Genomic DNA, 22186 nt, shown 5'->3' on the forward strand with positions numbered 1-22186 from the left:
CGGGATCTCACGTTGGTCTACAGGTTAAAGCGAAACAACTTTAGAAATCAAATCACACTCTTCGCTGCAAAAAGGAAAGCAGGCAGCTCTTGTAAAGTTGAAGGAAAACGTTGTAGGATGGTGTCATCTCTTTGCACCCTTCATCTGATGATGAAAATACTTCCTCTTCGGCTCTTCATTCATGGCCAAAAAGAAAAAACCCTAAATGGAGCTCATTCATATAACACACTCTTACTGGGATCAAAATTTCTTCGAAGAATCAAAATTTAATCCTGCAGAAGTATCCAATGGACAAAATCTTATAAAATCCCATTACAACATAATCCCATTGTAGAGGACATATGACTCTCTTATGCACGCTCTTACTGGGGATTGAATGAAATTGACATTAAGCAGAAAGATAGCCTTCAATCTGCTCCCTCACTTGAGAACAAATCCGATATGCCCTATCACACTGCCACATTGGTAACCGAGCACTGAGATGAGAATGTTTCTCATTGAATAATCCATCCTCTTATGACTTCCATCCTCGTGATGACACCAATTCGAACTCTCTTCTGCTGAAAAAAGACACATGACTAGTGATTAAACAGACAGAGTATGATCCATTCCTATAAATGATGATGATTTTTTGGTCATCCAATGCTGCATACAGAAGTTTCAAAAGACATAGATACACATACTCCCAGAATTCAACAAGTGAAGCTAACTACTGGTTATTTATGTGCAACAGATAACAGATACACTAACATGGACTGAATGGTAGAAGGATAAGTAAAACATAGAACTTGATTGGTCAGGATCAAACCTGCAATTAGATGGGTTAAAAAGGAGAGGTTCAAACTCAAAACCTCTTGTGAGGAAAGGGGACATGCATCATGCCATTAAGCCAAAGACTCGGTAACCTTTGTGTGAAAGATTCAGATTGATTTCTTGCAAGCATACCAAAAAAGAAAAAAAGAAAGAATTGAAAATACAGTAGCTCTATCCTCTAAGAAAAGAAATATTCTCAAGCTTGTAGTGGCACAATAACATCTAGTCACTCCAATAAACAAACGGTCACAGAGAAATTGAGGACAACACAAAGAAATGAACTAACTGTCACACACCGATAGCAGAGAATGCAGAGAGAGGGGAGACAGCATCAGATTCTAAAGGTGGGTTGGGTGGGAGTAGAAATTTAGACTGGAGTTCATAATAAAATGATAAATGAATAAACAATAATTATAACTCCTACCTCATAGCACAGAAACTCCAGAGGATATGCGGAGCTTTGAGTCCACCCCACCACTTATCACACTATCACCTTTCCACCAGTCAGCACATAACACCTGAAACGCAGCACATCACCACATATAAATAAAATTTTCTGAATGTGTTTCAATGGGTAAGACATAAATGGATGGAATCGATGGTGCATACCTTGTCCTCATGTGAATCAATAATAGCCAGAGGCCACTGCATCAGAAAAATACACTATTCAACACTTCATATAGTTGACAGATTTATGTTATCCAAGTCATGATAATTAAAAGATGATGCTGATCAGTATACATGAATCATTCTTTTATATAGTTTTCAGGTTCAGAAAAGGTTGATCATAAATTTTAGAAGTGAACAGAATACAATACCGCAGTTCTTAGATCCCACAACATGAGTTTCCCATCATAAGATGCAGAGAGCAGATGAAACAACGATTCAGAATGCCACTTGCATGCCGAAATCCAAGAATTATGTGAAGAGAACTGATAAATAGGGGCAGAAGTTCCTACAAGAATAGTAAAATGTAAATATCGCAGACACAGGGGTTAGGATGTGTGGAAGAGTACTTATCTCAGTTAACATACCTGGTTTTCGTGGATCCCATACCCTAAGGATAGGGTCAGAGCCACCAGCAGCAATAAGGGCAGAACCTTCACCTCCAACATGCAAGCAGTGGAGGGCTTTCCCACAGAACTGCAAAAGTAGAACAATTGATCAACTAAACTTCAATATATCTCATTAACATGCATTCACCAAGCAGGTGAGAGAGAAGAGGAGAGACAGAGGTAATGTAAGACCATCACATACTATGTTCGACAAATCTTTGCCCATCTCAACATCCCATCTTCTAACAGAATGATCCCAGGATGCAGAATAAATTGTATTGGGTTCTGGCCAATAGACCGAGGATACACATTGAGTATGGCCCACAAGTGTAGACAAAGCCCCCCCCTGAATGCAATAGAGATTAACACATAATGGATCATAAGAAAAGGTAGTCAGAAAAAACATCAATTCTTAGGCAGCATAAATGGCAAACAGCATAACAAGAAAAAAGACATAATCACAAAGGATCACTCTTTTCCCAGTGAATAGGATCTTCTAATTTTGTCAAACCATTTATTTAACGAGCAGCAAATGAAGCAAGGGAGTTTTGTGGTGCTCTCATGTTGTGAATGTAACACTCAGCCTGATGCTTTCATTTTCTTTCTTCCATTGTTTTTTTTTTTTAAGAAACAAATTCAATCAATGAATATGAAAGTCTACACAAGAGATAGTAAAAAAAGGTGTGGAAGAGCAACACCAAGAATAAGACATCCTCCAAGCCAGCAGTAAGGGGAAAATAGAACTGGGCTAGCAGGAAACAAGAGCCTTCCCATCTCCATGGATATCAAAGAAGCAGAACAACCTGCCTTGTGACTTTTAACACATGCATATCCAGGGAAGAAAAAAGACAAGACAAAAAGACAATAAAAATAAATAAAACTACTGTCGCCTTCTTTCAGACTCCAGCTACTCATGTAAAATTCTTAATGATCTCTGCAAACTTCCAAGCTCTCAAAAGCTTTTAAAACAAAGTGAGACAACCATAGTTATGTGGACATCAAAATCAATATGAGTAGAAAACATGGAATACCTCCAACTGAGACTCTCCAGCTTTGTTCTTCACTTTTCTCTTTTTAATTGATACTAAATCACCTTCAGTATCAGACTCGTTTGTCCGCCATAAATTGATTGTACAGTCCCAGGAACCAGAACAAATCTAAATTACAGAATATCACAAAACAGAGGAAAACATTAGGTTATGCTTTTGAAGTGAACTCCATAACCTTACTAGAAAACAAGGAAAAAGGACATAGAAAAGACCATGCTTCCAGAAGCCTCTGCTGCAACACTTTGAACAGATGCATTATGCCCACGCAAAATTTTGAAGGCCCTGATCTTTGAAGGCTGATCTAAATGCTCCTCTGTATCAAACTTTTAGGAAAATGCAACATAATTAGGCAGGAAAATTAAAATTTTATTTTATTAATCATAAATGTGTTCAAATTACCTTCCACAGCCTCAGAGTTTCATCTTTTGAGGCAGTGGCTACAGTAACACTATCAGTCCCTGGATATTATCACAGAATAGCTAATCAATGGCAGATTGCAGAATTAGCAACAAAAACATGAAGAAATAAAGGAACATATCTTAGCAGACACAAAAGGAAAGAGTAGAATATAAAACAAATAACGTTCTAGAAAACATGAAGACAACATTTATTTTATGAACAGATGTATGCATCCTTCAAACATAAAGAATATCTGGATGATTCCTGTGAGATTGGTCATAAATACAGTAAAACTTCTTGAAATTATACTTCTAGGCTGAAGCAGCCTTAGAGAGTATACTGCATTTAAAAAAGATCATACATTATTTTTATTTTTTATTTTTTTATTTTTGTATATAAAAGATAACTGCCTATGGACAGAGTTAATTATTAGAAAGATCGATTATCTGAATGTATTTTTTCAAACTTGGAAATAAATGCTGCAAGTAGCAAGATCACGAATGATCAGTTAAAATTGAATAATGTGAGATAGACATTCACTCAAAACATTAATTTTAGAAAGAAAAACAACTATGATGCATTGACAAAGTAGTGTTCCAACTTCTGAATTTCAAACAGCGGATTCAACCCGAAAGAGCAGATAATGCCTCATTTCTACCTTCTGAGTTAACAACACTGACAGAAGTAATTGCACCACCATGTCCCTCTAATATATGAGTACATTCTCCAGCAGCTTTCCACACCCTAAAAAATACAGGTAAAGATTTGCAATTATCAGACTGCTTATCAATTATTTTGAAGAATAGATAATCAAACGATGTAACAAAAAGACATAAAGATGTTAGTAGGTGCATAAAGAATAAATTAATGCACTACATTCATGCTCACCTCCCAAGATTATCGTAGCAGCCAGTCAAAATGAACCTGCAAAAAGCCACAAATTAGAGCAGCTTATACCAATGCATCAAGAGTTACATTAACATTTATGAGGAAAAAAGCTATCATGATGTGATACGAAGTTGACCATTATGATACATTGCCAGCTCTAATTACATCAAATGTGTTGCATGATTGCATTAATCAGTCTAGATTCAGCCTTTTGGCCTGCAAATTGCCCAAAACCAAGCTGAATGCAGATCAACTCGACTCTAAAGACCATCTAAGTTACTTGCAAAGTTCGGAATGTAGTCAGCACCATATTCCTTTCATATTGAAAATAAAAAATAAAAAAACGACCTACTTATCATGGAATAGAATACAAATCTTACCGTGGACAAGAACCATCAACAGCACTGACCCAGTCATCATGTAAAGAAGGCTCATCCTCTTTCTGCAGGACTACCGCCCTTGTGTATTCAATTTCCAATACCTTCTCCTGTAATTTATTTAAACACAATAACTTATTGTAAGCTATCAGAACAAAAAATATATATAAAATTCCTCAGTAGCAAATAAGCAGAAAGTTGCATAAATTACCGCAGAAATGCCCTTGGCAAGCAGAAACTGTTCAAGTGGCAAGCGAACCAATTCCCCATCAATCAGAAAATCAAACGGTTGCGATTCCCATTCATCATCCCCTGCCCATAATTAAAGCAAAATTAACAAAAGCAAAAAAAAAATCGTTTTAATTAAACATTAGGTTAAAATTACCGGCTTTGAGGAGGGAATTGACGATAGTGGAGAGACCAAGACGGGTGAGATTAGCAGGGATAGCAATTGAAGTATTTGGGACTTTAAAGGGTGGCTTCAATTTTGTTATAAATCGTACTTGAACTCGCCTCTCTTCTACATCACTGTCCATGTCCATGCCCGTGCCCATGTCTTCTTCAATTACACGCAGAGAGACGAGAGAAACAAAGTGAAGTGAATGCTAGGGTTTTAGCGATGATGGGTTTTAGCGGTGGCATAAAGACGTTGTCGTTTTCATTTAACCTAACTTTTGTCCCTCTTTAACCGGAGTTTTCCTTTATTTAAATTTAATTTTTTTTAACTAAATAAGATGAGTATTAGTGATTTTATTGTATTTAGTGAGTAATTAATTACTGATATTTTATTAGTTATTTTTTATGATTTATTTTTAAAAAAATATAAAGATATAACTATAGGATAGAAATCTTAAATGAAAATATTTTTATTATTTTTTGTGGTTATAAATTTTATATTTTTTTTGTGTTTGTTTTTTTAAGTGAAACTCAGAAAATAACTAATAAAATATTATTAATTATTCCTTGAACACTTTAGAATTTTTCAATATTAAATGTTAAATATATTGGATAGTTTAGTGAAATGTCCTTATGTTAGGGTAAATAACCTAATGTTTGATATTTATTGGATGTATATTGATAAATTGGTAAAATCTCTGGAGTTTTGGAAAAACAAATCTAGATAATGTCTTAATTTTAAATTTAATCCTTTAAAAAATTTGTTGATGCCGTAGTTTGAATTATATAAATTTTCTGTTTAGATAATTAAGGAATTTTAATATTTATAATGGTAGAAGTTTATATAATAAAATAACAGTCTTGAAATTTGAAGAATAACTATTGGAAATAAGAAAATTTTTTTAAAAAAAATCATATCAAAGGGAAGAAACAAAATTATAGTATAAACTAAAAGAGATAGAGATTTTGATGAAGCTATTTTACTGTTAATCCTTTCACGTATCCCTATGAATTTTAATAATAGATTTTAAAAAAAAAATAACATAATCTTCAAACTTCTATTTTGCACAATTGAGTCTTTTAACCTTAAATTAGCATTTGATTGCATATTTTTTGGGAGGAAAGGTTGAATTGAATGATTGGTGTTAGCTTTGAAATTTGTTTGAAAATTTTATTTTAGTTCCCTGTTTTTTATCTCTTAGTTAACAGGTCCCACTAATTTTCAACAATTTAATTTTAATACCAAACTTTATTTTTCTATTTTTATAGTTTGTTTTGATGGAAGAGAGAGAGAGGGTTGTCAAATTCTAACATAAAAAGAAAAGATTTATATTGAAAAAGATTTTGGCCATCAAAACATTCAATTTTTATATCAAATGATTTCATATCATGAGAGGAGTTAAGAATAAGTGTTTTTTTTTACTTTGAAAGTGCTTAAAAAAACATTATGAGCTCGGGAAGATTTTTTGTTTCTAATTGATTATGAGTTTTGAGGCGGTTTTTTGCATTCTTGGAGGTTGTATATTGGTTTAACAATATTCCAAAGGCATTTCCTAAGTGTTTTTGGTCAAAAATAAATTAAAAATAGATTTTTAAGTGAAAAAATAAGAACCATATTTTTCCAGTTATTATCTAAAATTTATAAATGACATTTAATGTAGTTTGAATGATATAAGTTATAATAAGAAAAAATATCTTAGTTTTTACTCCTAACTGCATATCAGGAATCGTGAAATCATTTTAAATGATAGGGTGTTACAACTTCATTGCTTTAAGAATCATTAGAGGAAAAAAAACCTTGTTCTTCCACTCTTCAATTATTATTTTTAACCAGTATGTTGCCACTCTGTTTAGTAATGGTTTTTTTTCTTTTATTTTGGTCATTGAATTTTTTTTTTCTCCTTGAATTGATTCTTTTATGAGCAAATTGGTAACCAATTGCTCTTGATTTGTTAAGAGAAGTGCCCTATTTAAATATATAGGTCAAAGTGATAAAAGCAAGGAAAATGGATGACAATTTCAAAATTGGTACATAATAATTATTTTGATCCTCATACTTTTCAAATGATAACTTTCCAATCCTTTAAGTTTTAAAATTTTAATTTTAGCTCAAAACTTCATTTTTTTATATATTTCAATCCCTAGTTTGAGGGATAAAAGAGTTGTCAGATCTCAACGGTAGAAAAAAAAAATTTCCTGTTGACATCGATTTTGACCATGAAAAAGGATTGATTTTGTTGTCAATAGGTTCTATTCAATAAGAAAAATTCAACTAGAGTTTATTTAGCTTTCCTATTATCTGAGAGGGTAGATTTAAGCTTAAAGAAATGTTTTTAAATCCAGGTTGATTTTGAATTTTTAGACAAATTAAAAGCTATTTTAATACTAAAAATGAGTATTTTGAGATCCTGTAGTTTTTGTTTTTAGGTTTTTTATGCTAAAAAAAAGGGATAAAATGGGATTTTTACCCATGAAAGTTGGCTACACGCCTTTCCAACTACCGATGGTGGTTAGAATTTGGAAAACTAGGCCAACTAGACACATGCGCGCAAGCCTTTTTCCATCTTTTTTTATTATTTTTTGAATTTTTTCTAATTTTATCATTACAAATTGGATTTTTATTGATTTTTCTAGTTAATTTTTTTTCAATTTCATCTTTTAATATTTTATTAATTTTTAATTGGGCAACATAATTTGTTTCAATTTGATATTTGATATAAAAAACACCCCTATATTTGGTTGATTCATGATTTTATGAGCATTTATTTTTGATATCATATAATTAAATAAAAAATCATAAAAAAAATATTGAACTCAATTGAGTCCATAACCCGAGTCATGGATTTGGCTAGTGAACTACAACTGATTAACAATCAGACTTCATAATTTATTTTGATTTATTTTCTATAGAGTTATTGAAATCACAAACAAACATCCCAACATTGAGTTGATGCTCAATTTTACAAGTGATTATTTTTATTATCATATGATTAAATAAAAAATAGTCTAAAAAAAAACTATAAACCCGATGGAGTCCATAACCTAGGTAGCAGCTTTGACGGGTTAGATTGTGAAACCTAGATCAATTCAATAGTTCGTTGTCTCAATATTTTTTATTAAAATTATATCATCTTGAAATTTATATTTAAAAACAGACCACATTTCTACTAGTTGTCTAACTTATTCTTGAATCCAAGTCAATCGTGTTATGTTTGGGCATCTACCAAACAATTTGATTTGAAATATATAGTAGGTAAAGAGATGGATCGAGAGATTTCAAGATTGAACTATTGACTAAAAAAAGATTCCTCATGATCTAGAGATTTTTTTATGTTAAAAAATTCTTTTAGTGTTGCCTGCAATGAGACACAGGTCACTTATTTACGTTCAACAACCACTGTTTCGTCAAATCTTGATTTTTTTAAAAAAAATTAATTTTTATATATATTTTCATATCATTTTTATGTACTGATGTCAAAAATAATTTTTTTAAAAAACATTATTTTAATGCATTTTCAAGCGAAAAGTACTTTGAAAACAATCACTACCACATTTTTAAACACTCATTTAGTAGGGTTCTAAAGCAAATAGTATTCTCATATTTTCGTTTCATCCTTCTTCGCTATCATGACCCATATCTTGGGTCCAACCGACAATGTATGAGCGGTGTCCCCATCGACACCGCTCCTTCACTAAGCCTCTTAACATACATATCATAAAATATGTATGTACATACTAAGCATGTTAATAAAGAACCAAGAACCTGAAATAATATTAAAATGGAAAGTTGAGTTCAATCAACTCAGTGAGGGAATAACATTTAAAATACATCTTAGATATTAATAGTTTGCAAGTTGATATATTTTTATATAAATATACATACTAAGGATGTTAACATAAGATAGTGAAGTACATGTCAAAGATCAGATCCCAAAGATGACCATTGTGAGAGGATCAATCACCACAAGCTGGTGTCTCTCTCATCAGCTAGGTATACAGAACAATATATGCACATAAACTAACTACTCTCCGTTAATATGGAGTTATTGACAATTATATCGATATCAAGACATAATAGATGCTCACATAATTATCAAAGCAATGTATATTATATCGAATATAATTTAGTTCAACAGAATGTAAGTGTATATTCAAGAATGGATAAATACTCGAAAAATAAAGCAATATATATAAATTTTCAAAAAAATTAACTAGTTGTACTCATCATATAATCAACATATATATTTATTTATATTATATGCATATTAAATATTATCTCACTCACTTGAAAAATAAAAGCAAAAGATAAACGGATGCAAAACCGAAGACTGCTAAAGATCGTTAGAAGGAATGTTAGCAAAACTTATAACGGATATGGAAAACACTAAAAAACAATTCAAAGCAAAGTAGCATAAAAGATTTAAAATTCTAAGCTTAGAGACCAAAATATAAATATAAAGCCAAACTGATTCACCCAATCGATCCCTAAGATAACTCAAACTGAACCTAATAAACCCAATTAACCCCTGCTACTAAGTCAACTGATCGACTGTCATTACAAGCCAACCGGTTGTCCGACAGCACAAACCAATCAATTTATTGGAATTTTCAGAATCCTGATCTGTCAGTCTTCAAATATGCAGATTCCACAACATAACAATTTATTTTTCACAACCCATAATTCTATATATCAATTCAGTTTATTTTAAGCCAACTAACATTCTAATACATTAAATAAAACCTTTAAATCCTTTAATCACCAAAACAATATAAAAACTATAAACACTTCTTAAATCCTTTTATAATCAATTTCTCAATAAAAAAATAACAAAAAAAAGAATCACTTACTTGTTTCTTCAATTTTTCTTGAATCAAAACTTAAGCTAAAACCGAAATTTGTGGTATATACTGGAGAAAGTTACAATAGAGATAAAAAAAAATAAGGAAAAAAATTTCTGGCAACCTTTTCTTTAAATATCTAAGTTTGGACTCAACTTTGAATTCCATGGGATAAGAATATGGGTATTACACGCTCGCACTTAAAACCGTTGCCAGTTGCCACCACATTTTTCTTCGACATGTGAGTCCATGTTGGACTGTGTTACACATTTGTGTGCCTGTGTATCTTTTAGCAATTGGGATGGTACTTATGAAGTAGTTTATTTGGATTTCTTGTTGGGTTGTGATTTTGTAAAATTATTTTATTTAGGACAATGGGGATAGGCATTCATAGAAGATTGTCCATTTTATGTTTTTCATTTGGCTGATTTTAATAATTAGTTGTCCAAATGGATAAATTGAGAGCTCATTGTCTTGTCCGATCCAACACTAGAGCCCCTGTTTTACCAGTTTTCGATGCCTACAGCCGATTAGTCAGCCTTCATTGCAGAGAAAATGGTGGAAATTGTTGATACAATTTCACTAAAACCCATACTATGTTGCCAAGGGAACCTCTCTTTCCATCTCTCCTTGTTAGGAATTCCCTTCCATGACTCGTGATACTCCGCGATTGTTCGATGACTAAACAGCTTCCTGGCATTTTAAAGTGATTCTCAGCTTTGACTGTCAGATGGTCATGGTATCCATTAGCCTACCAGCAATCTTGCAAAACATGCAAAATACTTTCCCCCATATGAGGACAGTTCATGTATCAGAGGGAGGCGGTCAAGTTTCAATGAAAACCGACTGGTCTTCACTCTTTGAGGACCTTCCCAACTCCACACCGAAGACCATATCTTCCTTTTACCAGGCCAAGTTCACGGGCAGATTCCGTAGCAAATTAGTCGTTCGACGTGAAGTCCCATTTAACATGATCCATACCAGCATCGCCAGAGTTGAAATAGCATCGTAGCAATCCTAGACATATTTCCTCAGGGAGAAAACAATCTAACATGCTCCAATCCTTTTGATCAACTTCTAAAAGAGGAGGAATCCTGCAAGTCCATCCACCTATATTGATCATACCAAAATTTGACGACTCCCTTTTCCCAGAATCCACTGAATTCCTTCAAGGGCATGCTAAACCCTGCCATGTAGCTTTCCAAAAGGCGATGAAGACAACTTAGCAGTCATAGAAAAAATGGATATGCCTGTAGAAACAGATTCACTATTAAAAACTTGCACTCAGAGGCTGTTGGCATCGTGTAAAAGACCCCAGCCTAGGTAATTTTTATGCATAAAACAAGATCTGGAAGCGCAAAGTTCAGCAAAGATATTGCGTTAGGATAAAATATATAAAAATCAAATTCGACGACATTTTTATTTCATAATATGTACAGAAAATTAGCATGGAAGGATATAATTCTATTAACCAAATACCCCCCTGCTGACCTGAGGGTAATCATTTCATTACATGCCCCTGCCATGAGCCTTACTGTCTAGGTAAAGCCGTTAACTGAGCCAAACAGAATTGGCTCTTGGCATTAACATCAGCGTCACATTGAGCAAAATCAGCAATCAATTTGGCAACACATTTGGGATTATCCACGTGAGGAAGATGGCCAGAATCAGATACTTCTCGAATAATTGCATTGGATAGTTCAGAGTACAATTTCTGCATTACGTTCATAAAGACGTTAGGAAGAAAAATACTAATAGTTTAACAAGGTGATAGCATTGCAGGTCAATTACAGTAGTTAAACAGCTTCAAGGATTGGTAAGTTCAACAGATTAAGAGCCGAGGTAAGTACTATGATGAAACTAATAAGAACAACGACGTTTCGAGGTAGATAGACACAGTGATGACCATTTCTTGTAGAAAAATAGATATGACTAAGAACTTACCACTACATGCTGGTAGCTCACAATCTGATCGTGCTGGCCACATATGATAAGGGTTTTGTGCTTTACCTGTTCAACAACAACAATACATGCAGCAACTGGTGTGTTAACATTATGCATAATCCAATAATTTCATGTCTTAAGACTTTAATCACTACTGAATCTAATCCTCCATATCGTTTAGCTGCCTAAAGTTGCACTAACATACTAACATGGTTTTTCATGAAAGTTAATCCGTCACCTACTGATGGATTGATTGACTTAATCATGATCAACTCAAAGGAGCTTCACTAAAATATCTACAAAAAATTGATAAGTATAGAGGCTATCCCTTCTCATGGTTATCATTTCAGCATTAAATCAATATGTACCTGTTTTATCTGGGAAATAACATTGTAGCCCCCACTCAACATAAAACTGACAGTTACATCTTTCCACCATGGTAGCAAACAATGTAACCGGCCAACCTACATCATTACAGGAGAGCAAGATTTTATCTTAAACAACTTTGAGCAAGATCTACAACTTCGGCTAAAATAAAATGTCAAAAAACGAAGAAATTAAGAAAGAGATAAAGTTTTTGTCCGAGAAAAAAACAAAAGAAGTTACACAAGTCCAGTCCAAGATTGTAAAGAATGGAATGCCATTGAAGGCCACCATATTTGCATAAAAGCGTAATGGGAGACTCTTTAAGAAAGAAACCTGATCCGAGAAAAAAAAGGCAAGAAGGTTAGACTCGTATAAACCACAAATACCAGATGTAATCTTCTCCTATTAATAATCCTGATCATGTTAGATGAGTGTCAGCAGTGTATTACACACAAGGGTAGATCGTTAGTCATACCCCAGCATAGGCTACCAATTCTGGTAACTTCGCAAGATTTCCCGTGCCTTCAGCATACACATTTGGGTTGATCAAAACCAACTTTTCAACCTGTAAAATATATAGAGATCACTCAATTATAAACCAAAAGAATATGAGCAAAAGCAAGATGCTTTTGCTTCCAAGCAGTATCTACCCTTACACTAGAGTGTAAGGGTAGGGATTTTTGCTTCCAAGCAGTATCTAGCTAAAGAATGCCCCGATGGCAGCTGTGCATGAGGGCAACACCTTTTCTTTTTTATGTGGATAAACAAGAAGATACAAGGCTGAGAATTTTGACCTTCTATCAGTTATCTTGAAATTTTCAGAGCATCTTTTTACTTGGATTCGGAAAGGTTAGTTTGCATCTCGTAACCTGCTGATTGCTAATGTTTTTCTTTTTCTGCTAACCCACACCACCATCATCCACGTCGCAAGTTAAAGACGCTATAATCTTCTCTCTACAACTTAGGGAAATGATAAAAAAGAAGGAGAAATGATTTCTTTTAGATTTAATGTTCAGAATCAATCATATTGGCCTAAACCTCAAATGATAGGAACACTTATCAAGTCCTCTTGTATCAACATAAACATGTCTAATGAATTCTTCCACATCAAAATTTTCTTGGATCCACAAATCGTATTTTTCCAGACTCTTCAACTGATATCAGCTTTTGATTTGACTTGCGAGCATGATCAATTAACATGAATAAAGATTATAACTTTAGATACATTGCCAAAAATGATAAGAATGCATATTGCAATGTATTGGAGTTGAAGGGCAATATGTAATTGGGAAGATTACTTACAGCTTCTGGATAATGCACTGAAAAATCAATTGCAACAGATGCGCCAAGACTTGGTCCAACTAATATCATTGGCCTTTTGATGTAAGACTTTCAAAGCTAGAATGTAAAGAAGAAAAACGCTGCTTAGTTTCTGACTCAAGGTCTTAAATTCAACTATATAAAGGCCAATAAGGCAATATAACCATTATATAGATTAGATGAATTTCCAATCATCGCACAAATTGGCTCAAATTGTTCAAGCCATGGAAAGACTGCAATGTTAAGCTCATACTTACAAGAAAAGTAGAATTATTGGAAATGAAATGCATTTAAAGCACAGAACACGATGTAACCAAGTGATTGAAACAACTCTTCAACGTTTTGAGAGCCAGAGAATTCAAGAACAAACCTGATAAAGGTGATGACGCTTGGATGCTACGTCACATGGTGGCCGAGTTTCTATTACATATAGCAACAGTGATCACATTTAGAACATGCTGAGAGAAATTAAGAAACAAGAAGTGCCGAACTTAATACTTTTTACATGAGGGCTGGGTTGTTTAGACCTAACCTAAATCAGAAAAGCCCCACCCAAGAACATCAACAGCCCAAGCTTCCAAACCAGCCTCCTCAAGTAAGGGATACGTGCATCTCCATTCTAAACAAGAACTATGTAACGCAAAACAGCAAACCAACTTCAATATAACTACAGCTTCCCACACATGCACGAACGAGCACACACAGATAACAGCAGGGGAAAAAAATACAGTAATTATTGTGAGCATTAATGTAGGGTAACTTTGCATGAATATCGAACCTGTCAAAGCAATGAAGAAGAACCACCGGACTGGTTTTGTTACTTTGTCTCAGTGGTTTAACACAACTGCTCATGATACAACTTTCTGACATTCCAATCTGCAATTATGACACACAACAAGCCTCACAAGTCAGAATGAGAGGCCACTTTAATTTTTTTTTCTTTTTTATTAGAAAACTATAATTAAAGATGCTTGAAAAAAAAAAGGAAAGAAATAAAAATAGGTCACTGGAGCCATGTCCCAGCTGTGTCACCGCCACATGCTGCCTTGGAAGACAATCCTTGATATAACAAATCTAATGGCACCAAAAAAAAGTCGTCATCGGGGCTAAGAGGAAATCGCATGTGCCTCTCTAGTGTGGCGGATTTCCTCACACATCAACCATATTTTTTTGTCTCTGATTGTTTTATATTTTTTTAATTTTTTAATTTGGTTATTGATTCATTGATAACTTTTTAACTTAATCTTAAATTTCATCCTACCCGATTAAATGAACGCCTAACTGAGGAGAAAATAAAAAAGAAAAGAAAAGAAGAGACAAATGATCAAACTAAGTTAGCTCATTATGATTATATCTCTAACCTGAGTTATGAATTTAACGAATTGATCTATGTTGATTAGAATTGATCTAATATGTTATAATGTTTTTTTATTTTATCATTCAAAGTTTTTCATTTTGCTTTTGAGCCTGATTGAGATAGATAGAGGTCAAAATAATAGAGACTTGAAAATTTATCAAAAGCAAGATTGGGTTTTGAACTGAGTAACCAAGTTGTGTTTAGGCTCGCTTGGTCAACAAGCCGTGTCAAGCCAACTCAAACATAGTTGGATTTAAAACTTAGGTCATGCAAGGGACCGCGACATAAGGCAAAGCGAAATCAACAAAAAGCAAAAAAATTATGCTAACAAGTTATTTTGTTTTGATTCAATTTTTATTTTATCTTTCTTAAAAAAAAATCAACATTTAAGCCAATAATAGTAAATGGACCAAATAAAAAAAATAGATAACAATAACTTGAAAAAAAAATCTTTTTTCAAAAGAGAAAAAATAAATTTGCTCAATTCTTAGCCAATTAAATATGAAAGGATAAAATTGGATAAAAAGAACAAAAAAAACCTGAATCGAGTTGAACCAAGTCAAACTGAGTTAGCATGACAAATATATATCTTCGATAAAAAGAGACAAGTCAACTCGTGTTAACCCGTTAAACCTGCAACGAAGGTCATAAGATCAAGATAACCTAATAGAAAAAGAAAACCACAAAACCCATTAGAAAACCAGCGTTAAATGATGAAATAGAAAAAGAAACTAAGTAAAAAAAGGTATTAACCTGTGTTAACTTTTCAAACTAGTGACTTGAGTCATTAGACCAGAAGCATCATATTTGAAAAAACCACGAAACCTCATATCTAACCAATCAAATGTTAAAGAATGAAATTAAAAAAATAAAATTAGGATCCAAAATAAAAATAGCAATTCAAATAATGAGGGTTAAAATTGAAACAAAAAATAAATTAGATGACAACTACAATTTTTTTATTAAAGGGTAAAATTGAAAAGAAAAATCAATTTAACAAAACAACAACAAAAAAACCCAAATGAATAAGGAACAAATTGAAAAAAATAATATATCACAAATTGAAATTGAAGGATGAAATTAAAAACAAATATTTTTTTTACAAAAGAGACAAGAACAACAATTAAAAATGAAAAGAATAAGGATTGAAATTGAAATATCAATCACCAGAGGACAACTCTGATATTTTGAATGGTTAGCATAAATTTTGAGGTCAGGAGAGAAAAAACAAGAGGAGAAAAAGTCTTGTTAACGACAAATTGACCCACTGCTGCCATGTGCCACCTTACCTAGAAAAAAAATCTCATGATGATTTCAACAACATAGCATAAGGTAATTTTTTATCATCAAGAGACGTTGCAAGTGCTATCAGAAGACCACGAGCATATCCTCCTTGCCAACCACTTTTTCATTTTAATAATATTTTATATTTATGAAAAGATGAAATTAATCTTTTATATATATATATATATATATATATATATATATATATATATATATATATTGAAATAAGGATAAAAATGTATCTCTCTAATTAATTTTTTTTATCTTATTAACACGCTCTATTTTTCAAAAAAAAAATTATAGAATATTTTTTTTAGACAATATTTTATCATAATTATAAAACCAAGTTTTAGTTAAAAATAATATTTTGATAATTTTATCATAACGAAAAATACATCACTCGTGCATTACCATAAGAAACTTTCTTAACAATGTTATTAAACTAGATCTGATGGATCAACCTAGAGACCCTTTAACTTGGCTCCTTGTCAAGCTTAAGTTTAAAATCAAATCGAGTGGGAGACCCTAACATGACTTGTTCAACCTCACAAGCTCAAATACGACCGAGTAATAACTTAGTTTTGACTTAAATAAAATTTTAAGATGATATTTTTTAAAAAATATAAAGATGACATGTTATGGATTGACCTGAGTCAATTTAAGATCACTCACCAAACCATGATTTGGGTCCTAGACACGATTAAGTCCAATAACTTTGTTTTCTAAAATTTATTTTTTATTGAATAATATAATAATAAAAATAGACATGTTTAGAAAAGCAATCGAATAAAATTAAGATGAAAAAAAATCAGGAAAGGTTGTACAAAAAATCATTTGCTAATCTTATAAAAACAATTTCATAATATTATTCAAAAACTAAGTAAAAATCAAATGGTATTTAATAAATCAATATTCTTAATATAATTTTTTATCATTTAATTTTGATGAAATATATTTAAAATATAAAGGGAAAAAAGGACATAAAGGCCTCAACAAAAATAGGCCAAATTCCCGGGCCTAAATAGGTTGGCATAGCTGGCCCATCCTTTTTCTTTTTTCAAAGAGGGTGAATGAAATTGTTTTTGCCTCATTGGAAGGAAAAAAAAACACAATTTAGATGATAAGTCATTTGAAGTGATAATTGATACAATGTCTACTAGTATAATTTTTGGCAGCTTGAGATGACTAAAAAGTCGAGCTCTGATTCCTTTATCCCAAAAATCTATTTTCAACCTTTTTTCTCACCTATAAACACAAAAGAAACATCTCCAAAAACCTCAATAAACCAATATATATAAACTCAAACCAACTTTTAATCGGTTAAAAACTAAAAAATCACATAGATTCAAAAATAAATTTCGAGTTCCGATCTACTTTTTATGACAAGATAAAGGATAAAAAAACATCTCTATGAAACTCCTCTCATCAAATAAGATCCATCAACAATAAAATTTATTTTTTTGTTCTCGGATCGAGCCAACTGACCACTTTCTCTCGCCTCCGCTATTTCATAGCGATATTCTCCCTCCTCTCTCAAACTCATGTACTAAAACATTAACAAAATTAAGTTTGAGATAAAAAAAATTCTAAAACTAAATGGATCAATTTGATTAAACAAAAACCTACAAGGATTAATTTTTTTAAATCAATGTTTCATGTGTGGTAAAAAAATAATATGAGGTTGTTGTTTTGTTTCATTGTTCATTTTGATCATCAAAATTTCAATTATTGCTTAACAATAAAATTGAATTATATTATATCAAATCGAGCATCAACCTAACGTCAGAGTGTTTTTTCATGACCACGAGACCCCATAAGAAGCTAACCAAAAAATCATCAGCTTCAAATCCTAGTAAACACATTATTTAATGATGAAATTGAAAAAACAATAATCAAATTAGAAAAATATCTATGGACTAATAAAAAAGAGGAAACACTAATTGGAATTCACGATATTACTTCTCGCGATGTATAATGTTTTTAAGATACCTCTTAGTTATAACTAGTTAAGTGGCTTGTGCTTTATCATAGGTCAAATAAAAAAAATCTTAAGCGAGAAAAAAAATAATGTTCAATCAACACAAATGCATTTTAAAAAAGAAAAAAAACCAATGTCAAATGAAAAATTCAAAGTCAAATGATGAAACCGAAAAGAAAAATAAATTATGACAACCTATGTTAATCTATTAAGCCTTTGACTTGAGTCATTTGGTCAGAACCACCAAATCTGGAAAAACCTCAAAGCCCAATTTTCAATTAATTAAATGTTGAATGATGAAATTGAAAAAAAAATCAATTATACAAAATTGTTAAAAAAAAGCAATTATAAGCAAAAAATAAAGGGTCAAGCCTACTCAAGTCAACTCGTCTAACCCACGGGTCAGGTTATGAGATCAAGATAACCTAATAGAAAGGAAAAGGAAGAAAATCATGAAACTTAATTTTTTTTAAAAAAAAACCACTAATTGGCTTCTAAAACCCTTGACCCGAGCTATTTGATCAAAAACACAAAACCCGAAAAAACCACTAAGTCTAATTTAAAAAAAAATCAATTATACAAAATAATTCAAAAGAAAAAATAGAAATTAAAAGAATGAGGATCAAATTCGAAAAATATAAATAAATGAGAGGATGGATAATTTTGGATAATTTTGGATTGAATGGTTAAATTAAAAATAAAAATCATAAATAAATAAGAGGATGAGTAATTTGGATTGAAGGGTTAAATTGAAAATAAAAATCAATTTCATAAAAGAATTAAAAAAATCACCAAAAGAATGAGGACTAAATTAAAATAAGAACAAATTAAGTTTTTTTTTTTATCAAAGTATGAGATTGAAAATAATTAAAGGTTTACAAAAAGGGCAATAAAAAATTAAGAAATGAAAAGAATATATCAAGATCAAAATTAAAAAAATAATAAATAATAAATTTAAATTGAAGGATAAAATTGAAAAAAAAAACTTATAATTCTAAATTACCAACGTGAATTTCAAGAGATAAGAGAGAAAAGTTAAAAAAAAAAAAAAAACAACTTGTGATATCCGTCGCAAACCAATCAATATGTGCCACGTCTAGAGAAAAAGAACATGGTGGAAAGAAACTTTTCATAGTTAGAGTCAGTTATAAAAAAAACCTTTATAAGATTATACAAAAGCCCTTGAAGCCATACCTTGAGAATTTTAATTATAAAAGCAATCGAGTTATTACATTACGCTTGGGAGAATAAAAAATCAAAAATACCTCTAAATCATAAATAAGTGTTTTTTTTTTGTTTTTAAATAATTTTACTGTGAAAAAAAAAAAAGAGTTGCTCTTTAACAACTATCAGTTCATCCTTTTTTTTTTTCTTGGCAGGGGAAAAGACATGAATTTATTGTTCTAATACACGTTGAATCACATCTTTGCTACAATATTTTTGCCACACCGTTAAGATTTTTTAAAAAAATTATAATGTAACCATGGTCGAATATGCTTATTTATAACAATGCCAATAACTATTACGAAGAAATGAAAATAACATAATAAAAATCTTAAATAAACAGTGTGCATAGCTAGCCACACAGATAAATATTGCTGCAAATTGAACAAGAAAACAAAAGGGAGTAGAGTAGACTGTAGAGTGGAATAAATAAATTTTGATGAAGATGACTAACCTGCACAGGTAACCTCTTCATTCTTGTAGACAAAGATCTAGCAAATGGGTCTTTGATTTTCTCTACCTCTTTTGGAAGAAATGAAGGAAACTCAGCATCACCAGCTCCATCAACAGCAAAAACTTTAACTTTAGTACTAGCCTTCAAACTTCCATAGTTCTTGGTCATATTGATTCCCATTACTGGTAGAGACCCCAGCTTAAGAGCGGTGTTCATAATGGAAACTCTTGAAAGCTAAAACAAATGCTCGAAAATTAAAACCCAGAAGTTATTTCTTCAAACTTCGAAATGGAAGGAGGTAGGCAGAAACAGAAAAGGGGAGGGAGACGACAAACCGAGAGACCCACGCTTATATTATGACATAGTTGCACTCATTACTTGGGACGTGTCTTGAACGAATATCCAAAAAAGAAAGCTAACGTGGCATGTTTCTTTAACGACGTTAAATGGAGTTTAAGGAAATGTTTTTTTATTTTAAAAATATTAAATTGATATTTTTTAGGTATTTTTTAATGATTTTAATGTTAAAAAAATTATTTTAATATATTTTTAATTAAAAAATATTAAAAAAACACATTGCATCGAATTACTAAACATATTATTAATAAATCAACCTAATAACCTCATGATTTAGAATCTAGTTTGAGTTTAATTTATTTTAAATTGATTTAGAAATTAGCCTGATTAAATTTGTTTAACTTAATTAAATTTGGTTAATTCGATTAACCTTCTTCAACTTAGGTAAAAGAACTAGCGAACTTCTGGTTTTTTAATCTTTTAAAAACAATTTAATTTTAATTTAAAAAAATAACATTGTTTTAAAGTTGATTCTTTGATTTACATCCTCACCAAGTTTTATACCGGATTTGACAATTATTTCTCAAACTAATTTTATATGGGTAAACTAATAAGTACCTCCGCGTCTATTAATTTCTCTCTAGATGGTAAATTTCATAATTACCGTTTGAGATTTTAACTTTTAACTCAGTATTGGCTTGTTTTTGTCTATCAAGTGTCAAAATATTTCAACAATTAATTATCTTTGCTCTTTTAGAATATTTTTCCTAATTTTTTTACAATATCCTCTTGGTAAATTGGAATGCAAATGGAGGGAGGAACTTTCAGGGAAAAAAACACAAGAAGAGAAGAAGCATGGGATTATTATGGTACTTCCCATCTAGATGGAGAGAAATTATCTTATAGATCTAATTTAATATCTCAAAATGTGCATTTTGCTATAATTGATGATTGCTTTAGAATAATGTAAGATTACGAAAAACTAGAGGATAAAAGCCAAAGAACTAAAGAAAGAAGGTTTAAAATGCAATTACTAACTTAAGTAGATGAAGTATGATAGATTTGTATGATCAAGTAAGTGAAGTGGGATTTTTTTTTAATTTTTTTTATGGAAGATGAGATTTTATCAAGCAACTATTTAGCTATTAAGAGCATGAGGACATTGATTATTTAAAAGTGTGGTTGCAGTTGCTTTTTAAAATACTTTTTTCTTAAATATATATCAAAATAATATTTTTTTTTATTTTTAAAAAATTATTTCTGATATCATCGCATCAAAATGATCTAAAAACATCAAAAAAATATTAATTTAAAGCAAATAAAAAAAGTAAAAATTTTTAATTTTTTAAAAAATCGCTTTTGAAACACAAAAACAAGCAACACTTTAGCTAAAAAACTTATAATTTAAAAATGAATCAAGCAAATTTAACTAGCTTCCATATTACTTACTAAAAACAAACAAATTAAGTAAGATGTAAATATATGAAGAAAAAAAACTATAACTATGCAACCAAATCATATGGTTTTATAGGCATCCATATGGAGGTTTATACATATTTTTGATGGGTTCTTGTTATTTTGACTCGCCGTGGTTTTGTTGCATGAGAGTGGTCGTGAGCTCTTTTTTGATAATTTTGTTTCATATTAAGAATCTAATTTTCTTTATATTGATCATTTAGTCTTTCCGTTTTTGGAATAGCCTTGCCTGGTTTTTTAATTCCTCATCAAGATATATTTGGAAATTCCCCTTTTGAAGGCTATTAAACTTTGTTAGCAATAAAATGAACTAAATTGGGTTTGATAAACAAGATAACTCAGCCATAACATGCCATGAGATAATTGCACATTTTTCCATTACACGAATAGGAATCTTAGTAATTTTGGCTGTATTATGATCATTACATGCATCTAAGTCCAATCTTAGTAATTTTGGCTGTATTATTTAAATTTATAGGGATTTATTGTATTTGCCAGAGCAAAAAATCTGCGATTTTTGTTCATTTTATTAAAATGCACTTGGAATCTTATTGTGGTGTAGCTGTTAAAAAAAACAAGAAAAGTAAAAATAGAGAGAGCACAGCTGAGCAGCTTCTTTACCTGATGTTTCAATCACAGCTCACAAATTGTCTTTCACTACACGAGCACA

At 31.4% G+C, this 22186-nt stretch overlaps 1 protein-coding gene and 1 pseudogene across 2 annotated transcripts; both read right to left on the reverse strand.

The window, feature by feature from the left end:
- Positions 1–235: 235 nt before the first annotated feature.
- Positions 236–5221, reverse strand: LOC133670598 (ribosome biogenesis protein WDR12 homolog). Of its 2 annotated transcripts, none has more exons than XM_062091128.1 (14): positions 4967–5221; positions 4793–4893; positions 4585–4691; positions 4205–4240; positions 3975–4060; positions 3317–3375; positions 3130–3240; positions 2900–3025; positions 2071–2214; positions 1848–1956; positions 1632–1768; positions 1423–1458; positions 1238–1331; positions 236–557 (listed from the first exon to the last, which is right to left on the reverse strand). In XM_062091128.1, exons 1-13 carry the CDS (start codon positions 5133–5135, stop codon positions 1239–1241), a joined length of 1314 nt encoding a protein of 437 aa, XP_061947112.1. In that variant the 5' UTR covers positions 5136–5221; the 3' UTR covers positions 236–557; position 1238. The 2 variants fall into 2 exon arrangements, with proteins under 2 accessions (XP_061947112.1, XP_061947113.1); XM_062091129.1 differs by having other exon boundaries at positions 236–560.
- Positions 5222–10221: 5000 nt separating this feature from the next.
- Positions 10222–20099, reverse strand: LOC133671052 (alpha/beta hydrolase domain-containing protein VTE7-like; annotated as a pseudogene).
- Between the last annotated feature and the right edge of the window lie 2087 nt (positions 20100–22186).

This window comes from Populus nigra, chromosome 13 (assembly GCF_951802175.1).
Source record: "Populus nigra chromosome 13, ddPopNigr1.1, whole genome shotgun sequence".
Taxonomy (NCBI): Eukaryota; Viridiplantae; Streptophyta; class Magnoliopsida; order Malpighiales; family Salicaceae; genus Populus; species Populus nigra.